A 20,674-nucleotide genomic window follows, 5' to 3' on the forward strand; every position below is an offset into this window, starting at 1 on the left:
CAGATGGCTCCTGTGCCAGTGGCATGTAAAAGCACCCATTACATTCTCAGAGTGGTTGGTGTTAGGAAGGGCATCCAGCTGTAGAACCTCATGCCAAATCAGAAACCATACTGTAGAACTCCAGCCGTAGAAACCATGGCAAATTAAACTAGAACCTTCCAGCTTGACAGCCCTGGTCAAACCAGCCAACCCATGGACAACAAACGTTAAATGTTGATGATGATGATGATAACCTTTTGTTTTGATTTCATTTTCTCATTTCCTTCTCTCTTTCTCTCTCTCTCTTTCTCTCTCTCTCTCTCTCTCTCTCTCTCTACTCTAGGGAAGTGAACATCACTGTCATGAATGGACCAAATGTTTGGATAAATGTTACCAGAGAATTAAAGAAGCTAATAATGTATTCAACTCTATCAGTACATCGTGTGTGTGCAATGAAGTAATTAAGTCATGCCAAGGAGCTGACTACATTATGGGTGAGTTATAATTTCTCACAGCAACCCTTTACTCTTCAAACTTTCATGGTAACTCTTGAAAACTCTTAGCTTTTTTTTTGTGTATTTTTAATTTAAATCCATTTTTTTCCCCCATATTTTTGAGTGTTAGATATTGGCTTTTAAAGTTTTTACTTCAGTTTTCCATGTGTACAATGACAGGTGAAATGGTTCATCTAGTTGACATCCAGTTGCTTTAAATGTTAACCTGTTTAATCCTTTAGCATTTAAATTGGCCATATTCCCCTAAAAATTCTACCTGTTTTATGTTCAAACTGGCCAGATCTGGCCTTTCACACCTACCCTACAACGTTGTTCAAAAACTAAACAACCATCGGAAAGTCAAGCCTATAAGATAATGCATTACTAATTTAAAACAAGGTAAATAAATAAACATTAACCCTTTAGCATTCACATTATTCTGCCAAATATAATGCTTATTTATTCACACTGTTTTGAATTAACCATAGATTGTCTCACAGCTTCAAGACTTCAATGATGTGATAGTAGTTTTTTTAGAATGATATCCTTGGGTGGGTGTAAGAGGCTGGGTCTGACTAGTTTGAACATGAAACAAGTAGAATATTTGGGTCAGATAAGGCTGGTTTAAATGCTAAAAGGTTAAATTTGAAAGAGTAATTACTGTTAAAGGGTTACAACAGAGTTTTTCAAACTGGGTCGCAAGATAAATAAAATGGGTTGTGATGAAAAAGAAGGAAAGAAAAAATGCAAGTGGGTGCAAAGTGCAGAATATAAACCAGCATTTTTCAAACTGTGGATCCTGACTCTTCAGTGGGTTGTGAAATAAATAAAAAGGGTCGCAACAAAAAAGTTTGAAAAACACTGAATTGAACCATTTTGACACCTACAAAGACAGCCCTAGATTCTCTGATATTCACTTCCTATTTTAATGTGATCTAAATTAAATTAAAAACCTATCAGAAGCTCATGTTAATTTTGTATTCCAAACATCAGTTTAATAATGACAAAATTATTTTACTGAATTCTTCATTATTTTCAAAATTCACTGAAACAAGATAGCATAATTCAATAGAAATATGGTACAAAAAAAGGGTTAAAATTTTAAAACCATTTTCATGCTTGTATGGCCATTATCTTGGAGTAATTGTTTTGACAAATAGATGTGAATCTTACTTCTGTCCACTCAGCCATAATATAAAGTTGATCTGAAAATGCAACAAGTAACCAAAGCCTTTTGATATACAGCTCGGTTTAACAACATTAATTCATCCTTACAAACATTGAGAAAGATTTACTGTTTCAAGCACTTGTACCAGATCACCTCCAATTTCCTCCATATTAGGGTAGCTGTTTTTTTTTAACCTGCAGATGTTCAGACTTTTTTTTCTTTTTCATTGTCACCCACATCAACCCTGTCTGTTTGAGAGGTGGCCCTAGAAACGGTGTGGTCACTTCTTTTTCTTGTAAATAACTTACTAAAAAAAAACAAAAAAACTGCCATTGAATCTTGTTGATGTTACATGCTGAGCTTAAAATCCCACCAAGATCAACTTTGCCCTTTTGTCTCTTCATGGTTGATAAATATCGGCCAAGTACTTGAATCGATGTATCTGACTCCTTTTTCCCTAGCATTGTTGGCCTTGTGCAAAAAAACAAAAATGGAAATTGAAACAATTTGCGTGGCACCTTGGGCAAGTGTCTTCTACTATAGCCTCAGGCCGACCAAAGCTTTGTGAGTGGATTTGGTAGATGGAAACTGAAAGAAGCCCGTCGTATATATGTATGTATGTATATGTTTGTGTGTCTGTGTTTGTCCCCTCAACATCGCTTGATAACCGATGCTGGTGTGTTTACGTCCCCCGTAACTTAGCGGTTCGGCAAGAGAGACCGATAGAATAAGTACTAAGCTTACAAAGAATAAGTCCTGGGGACGATTTGCTCGACTAAAGGTGGTGCTCCAGCATGGCCACAGTCAAATGACTGAAACAAATACAAGAATAAAAAGAGTTGATTCTGTTTAATTTAAAATAAGAAATTAATAAAAATTATTCCTACTTATAACAATTATTTCTAATCCATCTTTTCAGTGTTCAAAGAAGACATATTTAACATAATTATCATTGTAGGTGCAAGTGCAGCTGTGTAGCAAGAAGTTTACTTCCCAATCACTTGGTTTTGGGTTCAGTCCCACTGTGTGATACTGTGGGCAAGTGTCTTCTGCTATATCCTAAAGCTGACCAAAGCGTTGTAAGTGAATTTGGTAGATGGAAACTGAAAAAAAGCCTGTCATTTGTGTATTTGAGTTTGTCCCCCACCACTGCTTGACAACCAGTGTTTGTTTGTTTACATCCCTGTGTCATAGTAGTTTAGCAAAAAAGACTGACAGAATAAGTACCAGACTTTTAAAAAAATAAGTACTGATGCCCATTTGTTCAATTAATATCTTTTGAGCTGCAGTCCAATAATTGAAACACATAAAAGATTAAGTAAAGATCACTCTTATGCTTTATATTAACAGATATGTAATAAATATTTCTCCTGGTTCATCAATGAGCTTGACATATTTTCATTGTTATTTTCAGCTATTATTGAAATTTATCGAGTTGTCTGTAAAATAACAGTTACAATGAGAATGTCAGGTAAATTCTCTTCCATATTTTTTTCTTATTTTAATCTTCCATATATGTTCTTATATTTAAGAGAATAAAAGAGACCATCATCATCATTTAATGTCTGCTCTCCATGCTGGCATGGGTTGGATGGTTTTTATAGCTAGATGCCTTTCTTAATGCCAATCAGGAAGCTGCTTGATATCAAACCTAATGTTTATAGTAAAAAATCTTGCATTTCCATATTATCAGTTGGCTGCCATAGTGGATCAGGTCTTCTATGAATAGAAGTAATGTGTTGAGCATATTTGTTCCTCTGCAACAATTTGAAAAGAACTTTTTAGTAAAAATAAAAATAAATAGTCCAATGGAGAGGTAGACTGTATTGTGAACTAGTCTTTTCTGTGAAGTCGGGAGTTGTGGTTGATGTAATAATCTTCAACCACATTGCCAAAAATGTTTGCAATATCATTTTCATTACTTTCATTGTCAAAATCTTCCTTGTCCAACGAAGATTCATAAATGTCAATATGATTCGTCCGAAGACAAATCATTGTGTTTTCGTTTATATTTTGTACATCGTCAAGAGTAAAACCTTCGAAGTCAGAATCGCTATTTGTCGACATCATATTGCTTAAAACTAAGATATACACTTCTCTTCAAACATCGCAAGAACCAAGAAGTCTCAAAAATTTCACTGTATTTTTACTTGAATAAAGGCGGGAAAGGCTTTATCTCACATTATCTCAAAGCTACAAGAATTCAGTAATGTGATTTGTATTCTTTTTTAGCAATTTCGGAGAGGATACAGATACAGCCAGATTTGGCCGGTTCAAACAAATAAAGGGGAATAATTTTCGACCGGTTTTGACCGGTCTAAACATTATAGGGTTAAAAAAGAGAATTGGAATTATCATCACTTAAAATTAAATTTTAAAAAAGGCAAAAATATTTTTGTTCTTTTATATTAAGTAAAATCTGTTAGTTTTTTTTTTTTGTTGGTATTACCTAACTAGTCTATAGTAAGCCAACAGCAGTTCTTGCTTTAAGGTAAGTCATTTCTATGATGTTCTAATAAAACTAAATACTTAAAATAACAGTCAGCAGTCCTGCGAAGATCATAACTATCTTCTCCACAGCTGGGGCCTCAGTAAAGCACAACCATTATATTTTATAAAATTTATAGTTGAAAGACATGACAACCTTTCTCATGTTGGTGCCATGATAAAAGACACTTGTTACACTCTGTAAAGGTAGTGATGTTAGAAAGGATATCCATCTGTAGAAACCAAGTGAAAATGAAACTTTTGAGGAAGATGCAGTCCTCCAATTTATTCAAGAGAGTGGTAATGACTCAACCAACACATGCCAACATGAAAAAAGGACATCAGCAGCAGATGATGATGATGATGATAATGATAATGATAATGATAATGATAATGATAATGATGATAATGATGATTTATTTATTTGTTTGTTTTGTTACATTTCAAAGAATTCTTTATCTTTTGCAATGTTTCTGAATTTTTTTCTATTCTACTTTTAGTGCTAACAAATGAACGCCTTGAGACATTACTAAAAGACATTGACCTGGCCTGGAACAATTTGGCAGCTTTTCTCAGTGCCAGTTCTTTATTGGTAAGATATATTTAGCCTTTAATTTTCAATATGTATATATTACAAATGACCTCAATCTGTATCTTAATTACTCTACGTTAACCTGTTAATTTTTGAAGTGTAATCATTGATAGTTATATTTAAAAGGATTGATACCAATCTGTCTTAGACCAGTCCAAACCTACAATACAAACGTCCTGTTTTAAAGTGATCTAACTTCAAACTTGCCATCAAAATTTTAAACCTTGAAATTCCATCTTAATGAAGCTATATTACTGAAACTTTTCATTATTTTAAAAACTAATTGAAACAAAGGCAATGTTTCAACAGAAAATAACAAAAGGGTTAAGTTTGGTATCAAAAACTCTACCAGCCCTTGAACTGGACATCACTGCACTGTTCCAAAGGTCCCAGCTAACCTGTCTAGAGTGAGAACCATGTATTGCTATAGCTTGGGATTAAAGGGCCCACGGGTATTTAATACCTTGCCAGAACATGTGAGTGGTTTACAAGGAGTAAGTGTAGATGTTTTCAAGAAACAACTTGACCTCCTGGTGTCCAAGGTCCCAGATTAACCTATGTCATGATAAGAAACTCAAAAGAGGGTAACAAGAATGGCCAATGAAAAGGTGATAACACTGATGGTACTCCAGCATGGCCACAGCCTTCAGGCTGAAACTTGTAAAAGAATATAGCTTCCAAAAAACTTTTTTAATTAAAACATTTAATGTTTACCATTTAATCTGAAATGAAGATCTTCATTTATTTTCATTTTTCTTTTCAGTCGGAAGTGAGTTCCTTTAATTATACTTCAGCTGTCCTTAAAACTGATGACACAGCTTCTCAGCTGAAAGCTTGTGGTGTATGTCTTCTAAATGTCGATGTTTTCGATCGCATTTCAAATGACAATGAACGAGCTGCAAAACTGACATACAGTGGTCGCCAGTATCATACGACATGCGCCAATTTCTGGGTAAACTGTGTAGATTCCATGTTGCCAGCACTGAAACTGCCTCAACTAATCTGAAGTCAACTGAAAACATTTAGAGGGAACTTTTATTTAAATGTATCTAATTGATCTTAAAAGTCATTAATTTATCTCGTAAATATTTAAAAAAAAAAAAGCAAAACAAAACAAAATACAATTCATTTACTTTGAAAAGTGTATTGTAAACAGATAGGTGACCTTTGATTCAATCAGCTGTCTCCAGAGTAGAAGAAAGAAAAAAAAAAAAACATTGTTATTGAATTGAAAGAAAAATAGTCAAGAAGTATAATAAATTGAATTTTTATTCAGGAGTTGTTGTTTACAGAGTTATTTAATGTATTTTTTCCTTTTTTGAAAAAAATTCTCTATTCTGTAAAATAGATCTATCTATACATGTGACTGTTCTGATAAAGAGTACATGCTTAAAATAGGAATTTAAAATTTCCTTTGGAAGTGGCTTTCCAATTGGTGAATGGTTTGTGTTTATGATGTATATATGTACATATTTGTGTGTATGTGTATATATATATATATATATATATATATATATATGTGTGTGTGTGTATGTGTGTCTATTTTTCTGTATCTATATATACATATACATTTGGTTTTTGCTGTATCCATGGCCAATTTTGTCTTCAGCTCTATCCTGTACACTCTTTTATGTATTGATGATATTAAACCTCAGGTCAACCATAAATCACTCCTCAAGTGGAGCTTCTCTGGCTATATTATCCAATATGTTCATCCCCCATGTTTTTTTTTTGTAGTTTTTTTCTTATGATATGAAGTTGAAAATACAACTATTTCATCAAATCATGTGACCATTCTAAGGTTTGTTTTTGGCAACGCAATGTTTGACTGACTCGAGTTGTACTGTGACAATTTGGATCATATATAATCTATACAAAATGTCTGAATACATCAACAAAATGCAACTATTTAAACTATATACAATCAATATTTATTCCATTGTTACTTACTAACCAGAACTAATTTTTGACAAGATCAAAAACAAAAAAGGTAATTCTGTCAAATGTTTTTAGCTGGGTAGTTTTGGTTGTAATTATTCTGTGTCTTTAATTAAAAATTTTCAAGGATTTTTGCTGAGTAAAGCTAAAAACCTTCTCCTGTCTTCTGATATTGATCTTCTGTATAATTGATTATCTCTGGTTGGTTTTGTTGTAGCTAATCTAGGATTAGAAATAGCAACCTTCCCCTTATTCTGAACATTACTGGATTTTTTCAGTGGCTCAGAAAGTGTTGTCAAATTATCTGCAGTTCTTAGTGTTGGCTGAGGGTTGTGAAAATTCTGCAAATCCAACTTTTTGTGGACCAAATGATTATCTGACTGAGTTGTTAATGGAGGATTCTTTATGTCTTCTGATGATAACATGGACCATTCTGTCTTACCTGCAATTTTGTTATAACCACCTGTAAATATATAAATGTGTATATATACATTGCTTTTATGTGTGATATTCAGTTTTTTTTTTAATGTAAATCAATCATCATCATCATTGTTTAACGTCTGTTTTCCATGTTGGGCATTTTCCATGGGTTGAATGGTTTGACTGGGGACTGGCAAACCAGTAGGCTGCACCAGGCTCCAATCTGATCTGGCAAAGTGTTTCTACAGCTGGATGCCCTTCCTAACGCCAACCACTCTGAGAGTGTAGTGGGTGCTTTTTATGTGCCACTGGCATGGGAGCTAGTCAGGCGGCACTGGCATCGACCATGTTCGGATGGTGCTGGTGCTTTTTTGCATGCCACCAGCACAGGAGCTAGTCAGTGGGGGACGGCAAGTCAGCAGGGGAAATCTTGCTTTATTAGTGATTGGCTTGAACTCTCAATAAAACTCAAAGAAAAAAAATATATATATATATAGGTGTGTGTGTATATATATATACTTGATGACTCTGCTGGTACCACATATAAAGCATTCAGTCCACACTGTAAAGTGGTTGGCATTTGGAAGGACATACAGCAATAAAAATCATGCCAAACCTGACCTTGCCTGTGCTTGTACCACATAAAAAGCACTGAGTCCACTCTGCTGGATGGTTGGTGTTAGGAAAGGCATCCAGCCATAAAAACCATGCCAAAACAGACACAGTAGCCTGGGATAATCTTCTACCTGGCCGGCTCCTGTCAACCATCCTACCCATGTATGCATGGAAGATGGACATTAAATGATGATGATGAAAAGCAAGGTCCAATAAAAAACAATATGACATCAATTAAATGAACTCTATTGAGTTGAGTTGAGAGGATATATTCTAAGGACATTTTATTTAAGTAAAGCACAAATTCTAGATTTGTTGTTTTTGTATGCTGCATAGACTTAGAAACATGGCAGCTTGCTGTCTGCTGTTTTGTATTGTTTCTTAAAAGCAGTATTGTGTAGGTTGTGTCATAATGTTGCTACTGCCAGGAATTTCAGTCTTTTGACTTAAGCCTTTAACATTCACATTACTATGTCAAATATAAAGCTTATTTTATTTGCAACGTTTTGAATTAATGATACATTATTTTGTAGCTTTGAGATTTTGATGAGGTAACTTGATTTTTAGAATGGTGTGAGAGGCCAGATCTGACCAGTTTGAACATAAAACAGAATATTTTGGCTGGATACAGCTGATTTAAATGCTAAAGGGTTAAAAGTAATTATTGGTGAAGAAAATCTATTGGTTATTAATAGGATTGTAATACATATTACTAATGTTAGGATAAAGGAATAAATTATTGTGGCAAATTTGTATCTTGAAATCCTAATTGTCAATTGGTGGTTTATTAATGGTCAATTGGTGATTTATCAAAGGTTACTTGGTGGTTAATTAAAGGTCACTTGGTGGTTTCTAGATGGTTAATTGATGGTTTATTAATTTGTTTTAGTTTACTTTTATGTATCATGGTAGTGAGGACTTTAATCTACATTGCAAGACACAAATATATTTTACATACCAAGGGGTTTCTTTAACTGAAGAAGCTCAGTTCGAGCTGCCATTAGGGATTCTGTCAGTTCCAGTCGTTCTTTACATTCATCATGCACAGTTTTCTGCAGATTCAAAATCTAATGTAGGAACAGATTAAAAAGAAAAAAAGAATTGAGCAAATAAAAATGAGCATTTGTAATATCTTTTCAACCATAGAAGGAACTTTTACATAGACACTGTTCATGCTATTTTTAAAATAGGGACCATGTTAATTCATGAAGAAATTGACCAATTTGACCCTTTTGGTACTAACCCCCATCTGAGACCACTTCTGGGTTCTATGATGCAAACTTCTTGTTTTAAAATAGTTTAAATTAAAACTTTCCATCAAAATTTCATATTGTGTTCCAAACATCAGATTAATAACAACTAAGTTATTTCATAAAATAAATTAAAATAAATTTAATTGTATGATATCAATTTATTACCTGACAATTAGCTTCTTCTAGTTGCTGATTACAAGTTTTCAATTTACTTTCAAAGTCTTTAAGTTCTTGCCGCTTCCCTGCAAGTTCTAAGTTCAGCTTTGTAGTTTCATCTTCCTCAGCTTTATCAGAATTTGCTTTAAAATATTTCATAAATATAATATAACGTTTGTGTGTGCATTAGTAAATAAAATTTTTATATCATTATCAATATTGTCATCATCATCATCATCATTGTCACCATCATTGTTATCAATATTTAAGTTTTAAGGCAGTGAATTGGTACAATCATTAGAGCACCTACCAAAATGCCTTGTGGTATTGGTTCTGGCACTTTACATTTGGAGTTCAAATCCCACTGAGATCAACTTTACCTTTTATCCTTTTGGGAGTAGATTATAATAAAGGACCAGTCATGTACCTGAAAGATGTGTTTGTGTTTCTGTATGTATGTAAAAGAGCACGCAAGTTAATATATTGGGTCTGAAGAGGCATTTTGTGGTTCACAGACATTCCAATCAATCCAGTGGAAGTTACAACTCTGATCTGTCACCTATACTTCAAACAGTGCAGACATGCACAGGACTGAGCTGTCATCAGAGAGGTCATGGACAGAAAGTTAGAAATGCCATTGACAGTTAGGAAGCTCAGGGAGAGAGCAACTATCTGTAAAAATGGAGGAATCACCATATATACATCATCATCATCATCATCATCCTCTTCATCATCATTTTGTCATGTAATTTTCCCATGCTAGGATGGATCAGATGGCATTCATTCCGGTAGATTTTCTATTTTTGGCTGCCCTTCTTGTAACCAACCCTCATCTATTTCCAAGTAAAGTAATTTTTTTGGCCCTGGTTGACATGGTTTCACAGAAACTTGAAAATCGAGGACACTATCTGTGTGAAGATAATGCTCATATATATCTAATGCATGATGTCAAGACAAGGAGACACAAACACATACACACAAGCACACACACACATCATTGTTTAACGACCATCATCCATGCATGCATGGGCAGGATGGTTCACAGGAGCTGGCCAGGTAGAGAATCTACCCTATGCTACTGTGTCTGTTTTGGCAAGGTTTTTATGGCTGGATGCCCTTCCTAGTACCAACCACTCTGCAGAGTGGATTCAGTGCTTTTTACATGACACTAGCACAGGCGAGGTCAATTTTGGCATGAATTTTATAGCTGGATGCCCTTCCAAATGCCAAACACATATACGTATTTATGAGTGAATGTAAGGATAAGCAAATTAGACAGATCAATATATAAAGTATATAAAATACATGGAATACTAAAATATGTATATATGTTTACGTACAATAAGATCTGACTTACAAAGAATACAAATAATATAGAGAAGTAAGGAGTTAAAGAAGTGTACACTAAGTGTATTCTATACTGAGAATATCTGATTCTCATGTATGAACTATATATATATATATATATATATATATATATATATATATATATATATTATCATCATCATCATCATCATCATCGTTTAACATCCGTTTTCCATGCTAGCATGGGTTGGACGATTTGACTGAGGTCTGGCAAGCCAGAAGGCTGCACCAGGCTCCAATCCGATCTGGCAGAGTTTCTACAGCTGGATGCCCTTCCTAACGCCAACCACTCCGAGAGTGTAGTGGGTGCTTTTATGTGCCACCGGCACAAGGGCCAGTCAGGTGGTACTGGCAATGGCCTCACTCAAAAAGGTGCTTTTTTACATGCCACCTGCACAGGAGCCAGTCCAGCGGCACTAGCAATGACCTTGCTCGAATAATTTTCTAACGTGCCACCAGCACAAGTGCTAGAAGGCAACGCTGGTAATGATTACGCTCAAATGGTGCTATTTACGGGCCACTAGTATGGAAGCCAGACAGCTGCTCTGGCAATGAACACGCTCGGACAGTGCTGTCAGTGCTCCACTGGCGCAGGTATATATATATATATATATATATATATATATATATATATATATATATATTCTGTAAATAATATCTTATAAGCAATCACTGTGTATTGACTAAAGAAAATAGTCTAATATTTATTTCTTTATTGTCCACAGGGGGTTAAACAAAGAGGGACAGACAAGGGGATTAAGTCAATTACATCGACCCCAGTGATTAACTGGTACTTATTTAATCAACCTCAAAAGGATGAAAGGGACATATAAGCCTTCAATGGAAAAAGTGGGTTTTCAATATGCATGGGACTCAAACCCATACCTTTTATATTTGCGATAAGTATGTCAACCCTTACATCGATGTACCCACTCTTTACATTCAGAGGTCAAATCCAACTGAGGTTAACTTTACATTGAGTGAGTATGTTGGTGTAATGGTTAGCATACTTATCATGAATATATGATATGTGGGTTTGAGTCCCATGCATGTGGAAGACCTACTTTATCCTGTCAAGACCATTTTCTTTAATCAATGCACAGTGATTGCTTATAAGCTTTAAGCTTATAAAATATCATTATTAATTATAGAATTGTTACCACTTCTCAATTCATTGCAGAAAACAACACACATGTATATATATATATATATATATATATATGCAACAGACTTCTTTCCATTACTATCTGAAGATAGAGCAATCCACTCAAAAGGCATTGGTTGGTCTGGGGCTAAAACAAAAGACATGCCCAAGTTGCCACACAGTGGAACTGAACCTGAAGCTATGTGACCAGAAAGCAAACTTCTTAACTACACTGCCACATGAATGTATGCATATGTGAATATGTATTAGTGAAATTTCACTCGAAAAGCACACATGTCAAAAAGAAAGTTACAGACCATGTGACTCATTAGTTGGGATAGAAAAACTGAAACTAACCGATACGTTTTTCCAGGTCTTTGATGACTTTTTTCAATCCATCTATCTCTTTCTTCAAGGCAATTTCATTCTCAGTGAAAGTATTTCGGGTACTGGATAATAATTCTTCCAAATCATTTATAGCTTCAACATGGCACTGCACGGCTGATGCCACTTGTTTCTTTGCCTGGAACATGCAAACAACAGCAGATGAGATGTGTTTGGAATTAATTCAAAACCAGAATGACTTTAAGTTCATATATCTTTCGCTATGGCAAACTCACTTGAAATTAGCAGATCCAAAACTTTTTTTGGAATTCTTTGATATCAATGTAACTTATGCCTATACTAGGCTGCAAATGGTGATATTAACTCTTTAGCATTTAAACCAAATATTCTGTCAGCTTTATGTTCAGCTTCTCATATCTACACTACAATGTCATTTGAAATAAAATAAACAATCCCTCATCTAAATCTCAGAGTTGCAAGATAATGTATGATAACTTTGAAACAATATGAATAAATAAGTATTACATTTGACAGAGTAATCTGAATGTTAAAGGCTTAAATGGGACATACCCAGCTCAAATATTCTATCTGTTTCATGTTGAAACTGACCAGATCCAGTTTCTCACACCTACCCTACAATGTCATTCTAAAAGTAAACAATCACATCATTGAAATCTCAAAGCCATGAGATAATGCATGATTTATTCAAAGCAATATGAATAAATAAGTATTTGACAGAGTAAGCTGAATGCTAAAGGGTTAAAATAGTAGTGATAGTGATGATGATGATGGGGGGGGGGAGGTTGTGGTTATGATGGTGATGATGGAAACAGTGGTAGGGATGGTGATAATGACAGGCAACAATACTGATTTCTTACATTGACATTGGATTCACTTTTCACTTCACTGCTTAGGAACCATAGCCATTGCTGTTGAGAAGAGTGCTTAGAGAGGCAAGTGCAATACAGAATAAGAAAAGTGACAGCGCATCTCCTTGGAATATTTCACTTTTAATATTTACAAGTCTTAAGGTGGCAAGCTGGTAGAATTGTTAGTAAGTCGGACAAAATGCTTAGCGGCATTTTGTCTATCTTTACATTTTTTTAGTTCAGATATAATAATAATAATATTAATAATAATAATAAAAATAATAATAATGATAATGATAATAATAATAATAATAATAATTATTATTATTATTATTATGATTATTATTATTATTATTCATATACACACAACAGATTAGACTGTTGGAAAAAAAAAATCCTAACATTAGGCTACAAGTAACCTTAGATGCCAAGAACCCTCCTTAGGTATCCTAGCTGCCCCCAATAACATTGTTTTCTGGGTTTTATGCCTATTGTTGTTGTTGTTTTTACTTCTCAGAGCTCTCGGTCTTACTTGCTCTGCTTGATTCCTTGAGGGCGGACAATAACCTGTTGTCATCGGTGTCTCTGCAAATTAGATGTTAACTTATCATGGAAGACACTCTACTCCCAAGCACCAAACTATTATTAATAATAATAATAATAATAATAATAATAATAACAATTATTATTATTATTATTATTATTATTATTATTGAGTGAGAGAGCCGTGCATGCCATCAAAGTGACACTGGGGTAAAATATAGGAAGCCCAGTATACACATCATGACTACCCGTCTGATAAGGGTACACCAGGCACATGCATCACAACCATATGTGCACAACATGGTGATCTCATATCAAGATAAACAGCGCATGACCTCACAGGTGGAACCCAGTTAGAATTTTCATTATTATTATTATCATCATCATCATCATCATTCTTCTTCTTCTTCTTCTTCTTCTTCTTCTTCTTCTTCTTATTATTATTATTATTATTATTATTATTATTATTATTATTATTATCATCATTATTATTATTAGGCAGCAGTTTGACGGAATTGTTACAGTGACAAGAAAAAAACATTTTTTTTGTGGTATTTGTTCTGGCTATTTCCATTGTGAGTTCAAAAGAGAGAATGTACAAGTGAGATGTAGTCTTCTCAGTAAGTATTTTTGCAGGCAACCCATCTAGGAGAACATTAACTGCTAAAATAAAAAAAATAAAAAAACTGATACAGAATCTGGTCCTCCTTTCAGAGGATAGCATCTATAGTTCTGGTGACACGGTTAAACAACACAGGGTTTGTTTGTCTGTTGCTGTGTATATAAGATGATATGGACAGTAACAACCTGTCGAGCTATGGAAGCATAGAAATGATGATGATGATGATGATGATGATGATGTTGATGGTATTGGTGGTGATGGTGGTGGTGGTAGTGACCGGTGGTGGTGATGATGATCATGATGATATTGGTGATGATGGTAATGGTAATGGTAGTGGTGGTGGTGGCGGCGGCGGCGATGGCAATGATGATGATGATGATGGTTGTGGTGATGATGGTAAAAGTGACGATGGTGATGATAATAGGTTAACTTATATTGATTATAAAGCTTGTAATTTTCTTCACACTTAAAAAAATTAAATCCTGTAAGAGGATGGAGGTGGGGGCATCAAAAGTTTTTCTTTCATCATCCTTCCAGTGTCAATATGTGGGTCACCGTTTATTAATTCAGCAGCAGCAGCAACAGCAGCAGTAGCAACAGTAGCAGTACTACCACCACCACCACCACCACCACTATTACTGCCGCTGACATCATTTCCCCTACCACCACCACCACTATTACTGCCGCTGACATCATTTCCCCTACCACCACCACCACTATTACTGCCGCTGACATCATTTCCCCTACCACCACCACCACTATTACTGCCGCTGACATCATTTCCCCTACCACCACCACAACCACCATCGCCACTACCACTGCTACCACCACTGCCACCACCACCGCCACCACCACCGCCACTATCACCACAACCACCATCACCACCACCACCCTTCTTCTCCTCCTGAAGCAGAGTAATGCTGGTTACACAAATGCAAAGTGAATACAGTGGTAATACTGACCTGTTAAGAAAACAACAAATTTAAAAAAAAAAAAAAGGAGAAGGAAAAAATATTTCAGAATGAATTTTTCAGAACCTAACTGCCATGTTAATCCCAGATTTTAAAATCAAAACAGTCAACATTAAAACTTACAATTTCTTCAGCATTTAATCTGTCCTCTTGGTACTTGTCTAAAAGTTTCTGATATTTCTGTTTCTCAATTTCAAGACTCTGCCAAAATAATAGATCATTATGTTTGCTATATTCGGTTCAATGGTTAATTTGTATATAAAAGTAATTAGTCTTGTCCTAAATATTATTCTTAGGATTGAAACAATCTTGATTATATGAAGCCATATAATCAGGATCCAGGATGTGGCAATTTTGATTCCTCTTGAGAGGAATTCTAATTTAACTCAGTTTTCAGGCCTACTCCTGTTTATTATAGTTATGGTCCTTCAGGCCATTAACAGAGGAATTTAAGACTGGCTGTTTGTAAGAATTCCTACAGGCTGATGACCTTGTCCATACAGTGGAATCTATGGAAGTTTCAGAGAAGAATTTCATATCAGTATTACCAGTATTTAACCCTCATCATCCATACTGGTGTGGGTTGGATGGTTTGACAAGATCCAGTGGATCCAAGGACTGCATCGTGTTCCCATATCTATTTTGGCTTGGGGTTTTTTTTTTTTAGAGTTCGATGCCTTTTCCAATGCCAACCACTTTACAGAATGTACCAAGTACTTTTTTTTTTCATAGTACCACTACTAGTGAGGTCACTATGCAGTTTGCAAGAATAAAATCTCTTTTGACCAATGTGGAAACAAAGCCTGGCATTTAGAGGCATCTGAATAAACTCTGTGAAGACTAGAGTCTTGCTGAATAGCAAAGAAGATAGAAGTCTACTGCTTTCAGAGAAACAACTGATATACAGAATAGGAATAAGTAGTCCACATTACTCCATAAGGAGAATAGGGCTAGTTCTCCAGTTGCTCTGGTTTATATATATATTCCTCCCTGGATGGGATACCAGTCCATTGCAGGATTACTCACTTTTGCCAGCTGTGTGAACTGGAGCAACATCAAATGAAGTGTTCTGCTCAAGAACCCCACACATCACCTGGACCAGGAATTGAAACCATGATCCTATGATCATGAGTCCAATACCCTAACCACTAAGCCATGTCCTCCTACACTTATTGCTTTTCTTGTATATCTAGCACAGCCATTCATTGGGTTTAGTAACATTTAATTTATGTTAAGTGTAGAATATACTGGTAGTCTGACAAATAATGGCCAAGATGGAATGACATTTTTTCACTATCCAGTATGTGACATGACACATTGCATGCATACAACAAAAACATGTGGACTTGCTGTGAAAACTTTTTAACAGATGTCTGAACTTCAACAGGTTTGATCTGTATGGAGAGTATATAAACAGAAAGGTGTTCCAGAGGAATGTAACATTGGGAAGAAATGTTTGGTGCAGGTTTCACAACTAGGACATAGAAGAATGATAAAACATAGTGGGAGGAGAGGCTGATGCGTCAAGTGACCCTGAATGATGGTAGAACACAGCTTGCTAGTTTAGAGACAGTTGGAAGTATTGTAGCTGAAGACAAGGTGATAAGAGTTTGTAGTGAAACCTCTCTCTCGGGTATTTATTTACAAATGATAACGTAGCGGCTAACATCTAGCCTTCGGCCGCCTGGACCCTGCTGTGTTCATCACCCTGATTGGCTCTTATTTGTGCGGCATTTGTCACCAGTTCTGTTTCATACCAGGGTGCATACTGACCAATTGTGGCCTTCTCTTAAGGTCACGTGAGAGATTGTTTTTCTGCTGTTTCTGGAGCCCCTTTTTATCTATAAATAGTCTTGCTTTATCTATGCCAGTTTGTTGCGACCTCAGACCTTTTCAGGTCTGGTTGTAGACCACACAGAACACAGCTCCAGCCAGTTTCCAAGCGATGACGTCAACACCACCGATCTATAGTCTGCAACAATGTCGTCGCCAGCGCCAACACCACCACCAGAGTACACGCTACCAACAGCAAACGCGGTTCCTTCTCAACACTGTGTGGATTGTTTCCACCTCGAAAATAACAGCCAGAACAACCTGCGAGAATCTTCTGTACCAAGTAACCGGTCGCAGCATCGAAGCTCAACTTCACACACGACATGTGATACCTCAGCTCTGCTATTCGGCCACGACCTCTTGTGTATGGACATTCTGCCTACTGTGTAACTCTTCTATGAACTGGTACTTTCTTATCTTTGTGTTCAGGACTCTTATAGTCTAGGTTACAGACACTTATTCCATGCTCTGTATATCTCATTCACACACAAGTTCATGTTATATTGTGTTGGTGAGTAAAAATTTGATAATTAATTAGACAGATTTATGGGTGAGGCCGTGATATTTCAGCCTAAAATGTTTCAGTGTATAGCAACTGTTCCATGTTGGTTGCATTTCTCACTTGAAAAAGATCAGCAACTAGTTTGCACTGATGGTTTTTCTGATATTGAAGCTAAACAAATGTAAGATTTACACAATGTTGTCTCATGCTGGTACCACATAGAAAGAACCCAATACACTCTGTAAAGGGGTTGGAAGGACATCAAGCTGTAGAAATTAAGCCAAAACTGACTATGGAACCTGGTGCAGCCCGTGGCCTTACTAGCTCCTGTCAAACCGTCCAACCCATTACAGCATGGAAAATGGATGTTAAATAATGATGATGTCTGGTGACCCTCACTGAGTAATCTGATGCTAAAGTGGGTACCTAAAACAAATGGCAATCTAAAGGTTATCCATTTTTACATTTAGCCAATTGTTGAGTCCATCACATCATTCCACTCTTCATTCATTCAACAGATGAATCTGATTCATTTTAACTAGAGAACTTGGAATATGAAGACTCTTCCAGGAATTTAATAACAGAAAAAAAACTATCAGACTTCGTCATTATAAAAATTAATTAGAAATCATATAATGACAAACTCTGTTGTAGAATGAATACTTCCTAAGTGACCATTACAGATATTGAACATTCTAAACAAGAAAACATCAAAAAATGCATACCATGTGGAAACTCTCAGACATTTCCTCTTTTAATTTCTCAATTTCAAGAATATGATTGTTTCTTTCTTTTTGTAGAACTGTCTCCAGCTGGAAATTGAAAGATTTTTCAGAATGTTCATTAGCATAACAGCCAGACAAAGTATTTAAAAATCATAGTAAGAAATCTCTTTCAAGAGTCTGAGCAGCCAACATTGAAATCATAATTAAGGTCTCAGCGAAATCACTTGGACAATCTTGCTCAACCATTTTTTTTTTTTTTTTTACCTCTGGACCCATTTGATTCCTATTTTACTTGGATGGACCCTCACAAACATTTCATGCTTAAAAAATCCTATCATATTTTTATAATTAAATATTACCAGGAAAAGTTTGTAAAAACTTGTTAAAAATTGTAGAAGCATAACCAATTTATTGCAGATAAGTTTTAACAATGTGTCATTGGCATTGGTGCCTTTTATGCGTCACTGGTACAGGTGCCCTTAACATGTCTCCAGCACAGGTGCCTTTTATGTGTCACTGGCACAAGTGTCTTTTACATGTCGTCAGCACTGACAGCAATCACAATTACTTAACTTGATGTGTTTTTCTCAAAGCCTTGATCACTTGTCATTGCTTCCATAAGACTCAACAACCAAAGATCAAATTTCACCACTTCATTCTACACCTTCCTGGGTTTACCCCTTCCACAGGTTCCCTCCACAATTAGAGATTTTAAAAACAATGAAACTATTTAGCTTGATCCACATTTCAAGTTATGAAAACCACAGTGGATCATTAACTCCAGTAATCTTGCTTTCACAGCAAGACTAAATACATTCAAGTACCTTTTATCTTTTACATGTTTCAGCCATTAGACTGTGGCCATACTGGAGTACCACCTTGAAGAATCTTTTAGTCAAATGAAGTGACCCCAGTACTTATTATCTTTTTTTTTCTCAAATCTGGTAGTTATTCTATCAGTCTCTTTTGCTGAAATGCTAAGTTACAGGCACATAAACACTCCAGGAAGGTGTAAAACGAGGTGGTGAAATTTGATCTTTGGTTGTTGAGTCTTATGGAAGCAATGACAAGTGATCAAGGCTTCTGGTGATTAGCTGTGCTTGAAAAACACATCAAGTTAATTGAATTGTGATTGTTGTCAGTGCTGGTGACATGTAAAAGACACTTGTGCCAGTGACACATAAAAGGCACCTGTGCTGGAGACATGTTAAGGGCACCTGTACCAGTGACGCATAAAGGGCACCTGCACTAGTTGTCAAGCAGTGGGAGGAGGAGATGGGCTTCTTTCAGTTTCCATCTACCAAATCCACTCACAAAGCTTTGGCTGGCCTGAGGTTATAGCAGAAGACATTTGCCAAAGGTGCCATGAAGTAGGACTGAACCCAGAACTATGAGGTTTGGAAACAAACTACTTTTTACTATACAGCTATGCCTGTGCTTATGTATAACTATGTATATTTTTTCATAACCTATGCTTTTTTGATAGTTATTCTTTTATTCTTTTACTTGTTTCAGTCATTTGACTATGGCCATGCTGGAGCACCGCCTTTAGTCGAGCAAATCGACCCCAGGACTTATTTTTTGTAAGCCTAGTACTTATTTTATTGGCTTCTTTTGCTGAACCGCTAAGTTATGGGGACACAAACACACCAACAGTGGTTGTCAAGCAATGTTGGACACACACACACACCCACACGTACATACAACGAGCTTCTTTCAGTTTCTGTCTACCAAATCCACTCACAAGGCTTTGGTCAGCCTGAGGCTATAGCAGAAGACACTTGCCCAAGGTGCCATGCAGTGGGACTGAACCTGGAACCATGTGGTTGGTGAGCAAGCTACTTACCACACAGCCACTCCTGCACCTGTACCCACTCCTTCAGTATTTCTTCATAACTTCACCAGAATAAGACTTTTAATTTACCTTAAGTGGACTATTTTCAAATTCTTCCAGTTTCTGTCTAAAGCTATTTTTTAATTGCAGTATCTGATCTTGATGAGCTGAAGTTGTCATGTCTCTGTTTTGTTAACAAGAAAGTAAGAATTAACTGGAATGGCAAACAACAGCATATAAAATGGTACCAACAATATATAAACAACAATTACATTCAAACTTTCCAAAGACCATAAGCTTCCCAGAAGAGTGGGAAATGCAGAAAAGTGAGAAAAGGACAAACAACTGTAGATGCTGTAGCAATACCAGCAGACGCCAGAAACTGCTGTTTCAAGAGGACTGCTGGATATAATAGCACTCTGAGGATAACAGAAAAGCTCACCTCATTATCAGTGTTCGAAGCCGACAACCAGAAAACTGAAAGGCTCCTGGCCCAGGTGTGTAACCTCACTTTCATGTGATGAAGGGGCGCAAATGGAGGCTCATTTAGTGAAGAGTGAACAAGAATCCTGAGCTCTTGTTTGTGTTGAGGTGCATGTACTGGTGTGACAAACAACATCGTTAGTGAAGAAAAAGGTGAAGACAGTGCCAATTATTGTTGGGACCTTAGGGACAATATCAAAAGACATTGAGAGGAATATAAAAGAAATGGGGCCAGAGAGTATCCAGTGGAGCTGTTGCAAAAAGTATGCTTCCTTGGTACGGCCAGAATAATCAGAGAAATATTAAGGAGTTGAAAAAAAAAAAACTAATCAACTC

At 36.0% G+C, this 20,674-nt stretch overlaps 2 protein-coding genes across 21 annotated transcripts in view; one reads left to right on the top strand and one right to left on the bottom strand.

Annotated features, from left to right (window-relative positions):
- Nucleotides 1–5,998, top strand: part of LOC106867811 (synergin gamma) — a 70,462-nt gene extending 64,464 nt beyond the window's left edge. For all 20 annotated transcript variants that reach the window (XM_089364947.1, XM_089364934.1, XM_089364945.1 and 17 more), the window contains 4 exons: nt 323–473; nt 3,056–3,112; nt 4,629–4,720; nt 5,484–5,998. In XM_089364947.1, coding sequence (XP_089221073.1) covers nt 323–473; nt 3,056–3,112; nt 4,629–4,720; nt 5,484–5,726 — 543 coding nt within the window. In that variant the 3' untranslated portion in view covers nt 5,727–5,998. The remainder of the gene's footprint in view (nt 1–322; nt 474–3,055; nt 3,113–4,628; nt 4,721–5,483) is intronic.
- Nucleotides 5,999–6,628: 630 nt separating this feature from the next.
- LOC106867814 (uncharacterized) overlaps nt 6,629–20,674 on the bottom strand; it is a 48,861-nt gene continuing 34,815 nt past the window's right edge. Inside the window, exons 10-16 of the mRNA XM_014912837.3 lie at nt 19,946–20,039; nt 18,022–18,108; nt 15,085–15,162; nt 11,969–12,134; nt 9,112–9,245; nt 8,652–8,760; nt 6,629–7,121 (exon numbers count right to left, since the gene is read on the bottom strand). Coding sequence (XP_014768323.1) covers nt 6,781–7,121; nt 8,652–8,760; nt 9,112–9,245; nt 11,969–12,134; nt 15,085–15,162; nt 18,022–18,108; nt 19,946–20,039 — 1,009 coding nt within the window. The 3' untranslated portion in view covers nt 6,629–6,780. The remainder of the gene's footprint in view (nt 7,122–8,651; nt 8,761–9,111; nt 9,246–11,968; nt 12,135–15,084; nt 15,163–18,021; nt 18,109–19,945; nt 20,040–20,674) is intronic.

The sequence above is a fragment of the Octopus bimaculoides genome, chromosome Z (assembly GCF_046866305.1).
Source record: "Octopus bimaculoides isolate indiv1 chromosome Z, ASM4686630v1, whole genome shotgun sequence".
NCBI classification, from domain to species: domain Eukaryota; kingdom Metazoa; phylum Mollusca; class Cephalopoda; order Octopoda; family Octopodidae; genus Octopus; species Octopus bimaculoides.